This window comes from Cariama cristata, unplaced genomic scaffold (assembly GCF_000690535.1).
Source record: "Cariama cristata isolate BGI_N322 unplaced genomic scaffold, ASM69053v1 scaffold2747, whole genome shotgun sequence".
Taxonomy (NCBI): domain Eukaryota; kingdom Metazoa; phylum Chordata; class Aves; order Cariamiformes; family Cariamidae; genus Cariama; species Cariama cristata.
This window is the reverse complement of record NW_009628181.1, coordinates 6356-14160: the sequence shown is the minus strand read 5'-3', so window position 1 is coordinate 14160 and position 7805 is coordinate 6356. Positions and strand designations below refer to the sequence as shown.

At 48.0% G+C, this 7805-nt stretch overlaps 2 protein-coding genes across 2 annotated transcripts in view; both read right to left on the bottom strand.

Annotated features, from left to right (window-relative positions):
* Positions 1-2786: 2786 nt before the first annotated feature.
* LOC104165126 (5-beta-cholestane-3-alpha,7-alpha-diol 12-alpha-hydroxylase) lies at positions 2787-4436 on the bottom strand. Its single transcript, XM_009704683.1, is given in 1 exon segment — positions 2787-4436. A coding segment is annotated over 1 exon segment (1650 nt).
* Positions 4437-6990: 2554 nt separating this feature from the next.
* Positions 6991-7805, bottom strand: part of ACKR2 (atypical chemokine receptor 2) — a gene marked incomplete at its 5' end in the record, with an annotated part of 1129 nt that continues 314 nt past the window's right edge. Inside the window, 1 exon segment of the mRNA XM_009704684.1 lies at positions 6991-7805. This exon segment is cut by the window's right edge and continues 28 nt beyond it. Coding sequence (XP_009702986.1) covers positions 6991-7805 — 815 coding nt within the window.

Sequence of the window (7805 nt, the reverse complement as noted above, 5' to 3'; positions counted from 1 at the left end):
CTTATTTTTATATCCCTTTCCCAAGCCCAGTCCCTGTTTGTGTAGCACCCGTCCCTCACTATCCTTATTTTTATATCCCTTTCCCAAGTCCAGTCCATGTTTGTGTAGCACCCATCCCTCACTGCTCAACTCTGATCTTGGGACCCTACAGGTGATAACAACAAACAGACACTGTGCATTGGCAGTGAACAACCTTCACATAAACCACCCACACACATAATCCTCTTGCAAGGGCCTTGGAGTGAAGGACATCCCTTGGCCACGATGTCCCTATGACTCTGACCTGCCCAGCTATCCGAAGGCAATCCTGGGCATAGTTTGGAGCTTGCAAAGATCAAACAATTGGCCAGAAGGTGGGAAGAGATCCAGCTTAATTCTTGGTAGCAGAGCAAAGAAATGAACCCACGGGTGGCAAAAAAAGAGGTGAGAGCCATAGAGGGAACATGGAAGTCGTTAACAGGTGCTGGAATTGTTAACGGGAATATTAACTATCACCATTACAGTTAGTTTTTTTCTGGCTCTGACACAGCTGGTTTTGATAGTTTCTGCCTGAATTTCCACCACCGCAAGGTTTGGGCTAATGCCCAGTATGGCAATACGGGATAGTTTGCCCTCGATGTGCAATTACAACATAACCCTGTCCTTTGCAGAACAAAGCAGAATCTGGCTTTGATGTTTGGACACACATGAAAATGTTTGAGTTTCATTCCTCGGTCATACATAATCTCCAACGTCCAAGGTTAGTGTTGGCGTTAAAATCAATCCACTGTCCTGTGCACAGGTAAGGCTATGATTTAACTTCTGTAAGGACTGATGTTGTCAGAGCCCTAATTATTGAAAGGAAAAAAAGGCAAAGCAGAGCTTGTGGAGCCAAGTTTTATCCCGCACTTGATCCAGTGGATAAAAAGGAGATATTTGGGGGCTCATAAGGTCGCAGTGGTTGTAGCCTGTAAGGGATTGAGGTTGTCTTCTCATGACACACTTTGGTTTTCTAGCCCCTTCCCATCACCCCGTTCCTTATAGCAGCCTCCTTGGGCCTTTGCTGAGGATGGACTCTAAATTTGGAGGGGGGGTGGCACTTTCCAACAGGCATCTTCTGGGAATGCCATGGGTCCACGGGGCTCGAGGAGAGGGTGGCAGACCATCAAGATGCTAGGAGCTCACGCCCCCACCAAGGCTCAGGCACCTTCAACCCAGACAGCCATCCCCTTGCAGGAGGGCAGACCTGTTCCCAACCAGCAGCAGAGTCTAAAATTTCTTGGCTTGTGCAACGATTTGTGTTAAAGCAAGGAGCTGGTTTGGTGCTGCGGGGAATCCTGGCTCGGCTGTATGCACCCACGCTCCAGCTGTGTTACAGTTGGTGGGATGAATTCAGGCACACAGACATAGACAGCTTTTTTTATCCCCAAAAACTGTACACAGGACACAGGGCTTGAATGCACAACCTCCTGCAGCCCTGGAAAGGCAGGTGACCACATGCATTCCTAACTCGTACAGATACACAAAGATGGTCCTGTAGGTTTTTAGTGATGTTTGCAACTCCCTTCTCCTCCCACCAATGTGATAAATGAGATATTGGCAAAATCTGTCCCTTTCTTAAACGTGAAATGGGAAGGAGCTGTTGGTATGTCCTTGCTCAGTACATCCCACCTCCGCTCCCTCTGGGGATCTCATCAGATACAGGAAGGGGAATACAAGCAAGACAATTTGAAAACCCGAAGGATATTCTTACATCTCTGGAGAGGATATTTGTTGTCCTCCGACCTTTCAGGGTTTTACTACAAGCTGATGCCATCCTACCAATGATATTTCATGTGGAAAATAAATGTGTCGGTAAGAAGCTGATAACAAAATAATGCAGTCCCAACGCTGGCGTGCAGCCAGGCTCACTCCCAAGCTACTTCACTTATTTGCCAGTTCATCTGCCGTGAACTTTGCTTGCACACCCACTCGCACACTAATGCCAGCTGCTGGTATCACGGACACATGGGTCCTCCGACTCATGGTCTTGAATTTAAGGAAAGGAATTTAATAAGACAATAGGACAGACTGTGCTGATCAGCTACAAGGTGTGACCAGACAAGTGTATGGAGCAGCCACCTATTTACACACAATCAGCCCTTTTTACCCCCTTATCCCTCTATTTTCCTCCTCAAATCACCTAAATGCCTCCTTTTTCCCACCTTTGGTTCCTCCCCTAAACATTGCACCATAAAAGTCCTGTGCAATCCCAAAATGCTCTTCCCCTGTACACCACAAGTTGTCCCCCCTCCCTTGACAGCAATCCCCCTTAGTCCAGATGGCGATCTGGAGACCTGCTCCCAACGACACATCTCAATGGGTCTCATGCTGGGACCGTGGGGCTCATGGCTCTGCTGGAACAGCCCTGAGAAGGACCTGAACAAAATACTTGTTCCTTGGAAGTCCTTAATTTGAATTCCCACCTGCCAACATGCCCCTGTGCTCCTCTGGGCTTGGGCAAATGGGCTTTTGATGGGCTGATGGCCACCGGCATGGGGCGAGGAGTAGCCTAGCAGGGTAGTATTTGTCTCTCTGTGCTCCTTTGTGGGTGTGCAGAGGAGCTTTTATCACATAACCCGACACCATAATAACCAGAGATGCAGAGCAGCAATAAATGTGAAGGAGGTAAAGACAAAAGCCATGGTATCTGTTAAGCAAACAAGATCATATCAGTGTTGGCACCGCACGGATCTGATAACCATGGGATCGTGCAATTTATTTCACAGATAACACCAGAACAAACAACGCAACAAGGACTTTCCAAATTAAAAGCGTAGCCGGTATCTGAACCGAACATCGCGAACAGGCTGCATCGTCCCAAATCCCCAGCGGCTGACGTCTATTGCTGGGATCTCCTCTTCTCCATTGACCAGCTCCAGGTCATAGTGACTCAGCATCAAGAACACAAAAAGTTTCATTTCAGCGGTAGCAAAGAAGCGCCCGGGACAGATGGATACTCCTGCTCCCCAAGGCATATTGAAGTATTTCAGTCTCTTCCCATTTTTGTAGAAAACTTTCTTGGTGCCATCTGGGTTTATGAAGCGGTCATACTTAAATTTGTGAGGCTCGGAGTGAATTTCTGGGTTCATCTGCACAGAGATGTGCGGGAACAGAGCCACCCTGTCTCCTTTGCGGAGGGTGTACTCTGTCCCGCTGCTCATCGTAAGGCTGGTGTCCTGGAGAACAGCCCTGATCAGGATCGGGGCTGCAACCAGCCTCAGGGTCTCCTCCAGAGCACTGTCCAGAAGAGGAGCCTGGTTTAACATGTCCCTGGTGATGTTAATTGGGGGGCTCCCTGGCTTCACTTGCTGGCCATTCTCCCTTAAGACTTTATCTACCTCATCCTTCACAGCCTTCATAGCTTCTGGATGTTTCATTAGATACAAGAGGAGCCAGAAGGCAGTTGGGCCTGTATTGCCTTGGGATGCCCAGAGGAGCATAAACATGAAACGATCCCGCATATACTCGGGGACACCGTTTTCTGCCAGAAGCTGGTTTTGATCACTTATCCACCCACTGATATTGTCCTTCTGAGAGCTCTTCTTCACAGCCAGCATGCTCCAGAAGAGCTTCTTCAGCCGTTCAGCTTCTCTTTTGTCCTTGGGAGGCAACACAGCACAGGCCAGGGGAGGGAAGAGGCGGTCATACTTCCGAAACTCGTGGAACACCTGGTTGGAGTGGATGCGATCTTGCTCATTAGCTTTCTCCTTGTTATCTGCCCCTTGGTGTGGCTCAGTGCCATAGAGAGCCAGGTACCCGGCTCTGAAGACGATGTTGTAGCAGTAGTGGAAGAGGCTATCCTCTTGCCACACTCGCTTCTCCTCTCCTGAGCTCAGATTGAAAAGCATCAGCTTCTGAAAGTTCTCCATGGTGGCTTGCATCATGACAGTGAGTCCATCTCCCATCAGATGCTTCATGCTCGATGCCTGAATTATGCTGTGGCTGGCTTCGGTGGGCTTGTAGCCAAAAACCTTCAGGACCAGTTCAGAGGCAAAAGTCGTAAAGTCTAGTTTAGATCGTGATTCCTTCACGATGGCTCCAAAGCAGAAGGGGTCCATCACGAAAGTGAAGTAATAGCCTCCAATCAGCACCGTGAAAATATCCCCATGTTTTCTCTGCATCCTCTTTAGAAACTCTGAACTGTCCTTTCTGAAATCCAGCACGTAACCCAGCCAGGGAATGGTACCTTTGTCCAGAGGCGGTTCATTGGGTCCCCGTCTCCGAAATGTGCCCAGGAAGTAGAGTCCACCGAGCAGCGATGCTATCAAGGTAAAGAGCAGAGTCACCCAGAGAGCCATGAGAGCTCTGTGCCCACCTGCGAGCTTGGACTAGAGCTAGCTTGGGGCAGGAACGTGGTTTTTATTCCCATCCAGCAGCTGAGATGCAGACACACAGCTGACAACCTCTGTCCCCATTGGCAGCAAGTGTTTGCCTTTCCCCTCTGGAGTGCTCCAGTGTGTATTCCTCCCTTGGTAAACAGAGATTTTTAAGGTGGAAGGTACATAGTAATCAAGTTGGAGTTACAGGGCTGCTGTGTAAGGCGGGTGGGTTTTGGCATGTGCTTTGCAGCAGCTTAAGCAAATTCCCTTTTCTAGGCTGCATAGAGCCCAGTTTTTGAAAAAAGAGGGTTCAGGGGATTTCACTCAGTGATTTCTGCCTTTAAGACCAGGCTGCGGTCATGCGTTGTAGGCTGAAAAAATGAGAGGAAGAGTGGATGTTGGAAATGCTACTGGAAGTGAGCTCAGGATCGAGGGAAGGGGGTTACAGCTGAGCTAATTTGGTCTCAAAAGCCAAGAGAAAGAAAAACGTCTCCCACCTTTTGATGTTCTCCAACGCAGAGTGCCCCATTAGTGATTTGCCAACAAACAGTGCAAGCACTGCTGACTCATACAAGGGCAAAGCGAAGCAGGTCTGCTTCCCCTGCAAGTGATGAAGGCTTGAATCTGTTGCATTTGCTTTGCACCAGATGAGTCTGGAGTCTGCAAACGGCCAAGCCCACCTCCTGGCTGGAGAGCAGCCGTGCCCAGATGGACAACAGCACTTTCTTCTGTGCCAGTGTATGCACAGCTGATGCTCAGCACAGCTGCAAATCAGTCGTATCCCTCCACGAAGCACCCTCAACCCTCTGCCCTCCCCCTCCCACCCCTGTACCTGGCAGTTTTACCCATTTTCCCTTCCGCTTCTTGATCTCTCCTGCTCCCCACTCTCCGGATGGGGGTTTGGGGATGATGCCAGGGACCCCATGTCCCATCTGGCACTATGCCTCTGGGTGCTGCCACCCTGATCTACGCAGCCAGTCACCGCAGCCTCCGCCCCAGTCGTGGGTGCTTGGACCTCGCAGCACCCTCACATAGGATAGAGAGTGACATTATATGGAAAGAGAGTTAAGAAAAAGTATTTAATGAGGTGATAGGACAGACTGCTGTGTGCAGGCGCAGGACAAGCTGCTTACACACAACCAACCCCTTTTATAACCCCTCCCTGCTATTTCCCCCCCCCTTTTCCTTTCCCTTGAGCATCCCATCATTAGTTTTGCGCAGTCCCACGAGCCCTCCTCTGTATGGGATCACAATCTTCATCTTCGTTTTTGCTTCCCAGCTGATCTCCCCTTCCACATTGCCTCCCAGTAACCTGACCCATGGAGTGAAGGTCACATCGTAGCATCAGCTAAATATTTACTCTGGCTTCTTTTTTTTAAGGAAAGCTCCCAGCCTTACCATTTTGGAAACATGCTGTAGCAAATGTTGGCACAAAAAATAACAGCAGTGAAAACAAATCCACCTTTCGAGATCAACTCAAAGCCCTTCTTGGTCCAGTAACCTTGTCTAGCAATTAAATTAAGGTGATGAGTGCTTTCTCTTAAATTATTGATTTTATTTGTACAATTCTAAGCAACTCCCCTGCTCAACAAGTTTCAGGCTGGAAAGGGGCCATTTAAGGTTCAAGAGTATTTGGGGTGAATAGCACCTTTAAATAAAGGTCAGCAAACTAATAACCTTGAACTTTAAAGCTGCAGTGGGTAATAAGGATTGGCTAACAGCTATCCGTGCTCTTCTGTTCCAGGCCATGCTCTCACTCTGTGCTGTTTCTTGCAAAGTCAATATTTATGTTAAAGATGATATCCATGGATCTTTTTCACCTTGTCAAAACCGATCTTCAGGAAGGCAAATACCTCCACCACTGTTCTGGGGAGCTCATTTTTTTTTTCTCTTTCTCACTGGTTGTTACTGGTTCGAATTTTGTTGATGGTCAAACTGATCTCAACTCAGTTGATGATCGAATTGATCTCTAACCAAGGATCTGTCCCTCGGAAAGACACAGTTTCCTGCTCAGCAGACTCCGTTCTCATAACAGAGAAACCCATCCTTGGTCAGACAACTCAGTTTAAAGGTGACTAATTCTTCCCATTGTCTCTCCTGGTAGACAAAGGGATGAGCCCAGTTGAACACATTTACCTGGCAGATGGCAACAGCCAGAAGAAGCAAAGCCATCCCCCAGGCTGGGCTTCTGGTCACCCGTGTCTGGCCTGATGGATGAGCGTGGCAAACCCATTGCCCTGCCCACACCATGAGCGGGAGGGATGATGGGATCGTTCTCCTCCATCAGATTCTTTGGGATCTATGGTGGAGAAGTTCTGCATAAGTTTCAGTTTGCATTTTTAAGGGCACAACATCTAGATAAGCTGCTCCTTCATCCACTAATGCCTCACATACTCCAGACAGGAGCTTAGCTTCTTCCACGAGCATAAACCCAGGGCAATTCTTTTATAATAATTCCATTTACAATAGAAACAAATCCTACACATACTTTTCCAATCCCAGTGTGGAAAATCCTCATCTTGACACTGGCACTAGAATGAAATACCTGGTTATGCAGTGCTGTGGGCTCACACCAACTCCATTGTATGGCCAGGACCAGTAAAATACAGGATAGAAGGCATACATGTAATGTAAATAATGTAAATATTTATCATGCATTTGTGATACTCAACATTTCTATCTCAGCTGCGTATCTGCTGCAAGACTGGCTTGTCTCTGAGGGATGGATGTCAAAGAAAGCACTTCTCCTGAAAACAGCTTGAGGGATCTTCCACAAATATAACCGGAATCGTTTTTTCACAAAAGCATAGAGCAAGGGGTTGAGACAGCAGTGGACAAAGGACAAACTCTCTGTGATCTGCATGGCGTAGTCCAATTGCCTACTGCTTTCACAGCTCCTGATCACACCCATATCTTGCAGGGAGTGAAGGATGAGGACAATGTTGTAAGGGCACCACAGGACAAAGAAGACACCCACCAGAGTAAAGACTAAGCAGACTGCTCTCCTTGAGCCAGGCATCTGAGACATGGAGAGGACACATGATATGCGGGAGTAGCAGAACATCATGAAGAGTAACGGAAAAAAGAAACCCAGGATGTTTTGAATGACCCGAAAGACAACTTTCCAAAATAAGTGTTTCTGGCCATAATCCTGAGCGCATGTCACGGTTTTGTTGTGGATTTGCCTTGTGCTGGTGAAAAGGCCTTCAGGAATGGAGAGAAGTATGGAAAGGACCCATACCACCAACAAGACAAAGATGGACTTCCTCTGTGTCATGGACCCACGAGCAGAGCGAGTATAAACTATCTGCAGATACATGTCCAGACTCATGCAGCTCACAAGAAAGATACCACTGTAGAAGTTCACAGTGTACATGGCATTTAGGACAGGGCACAGTATGTTCCAGGTCACCCACTGAGAAATGTGCAGAGCCCAAAATGGAAGGGTTAGTAGCAAGAAGAAGT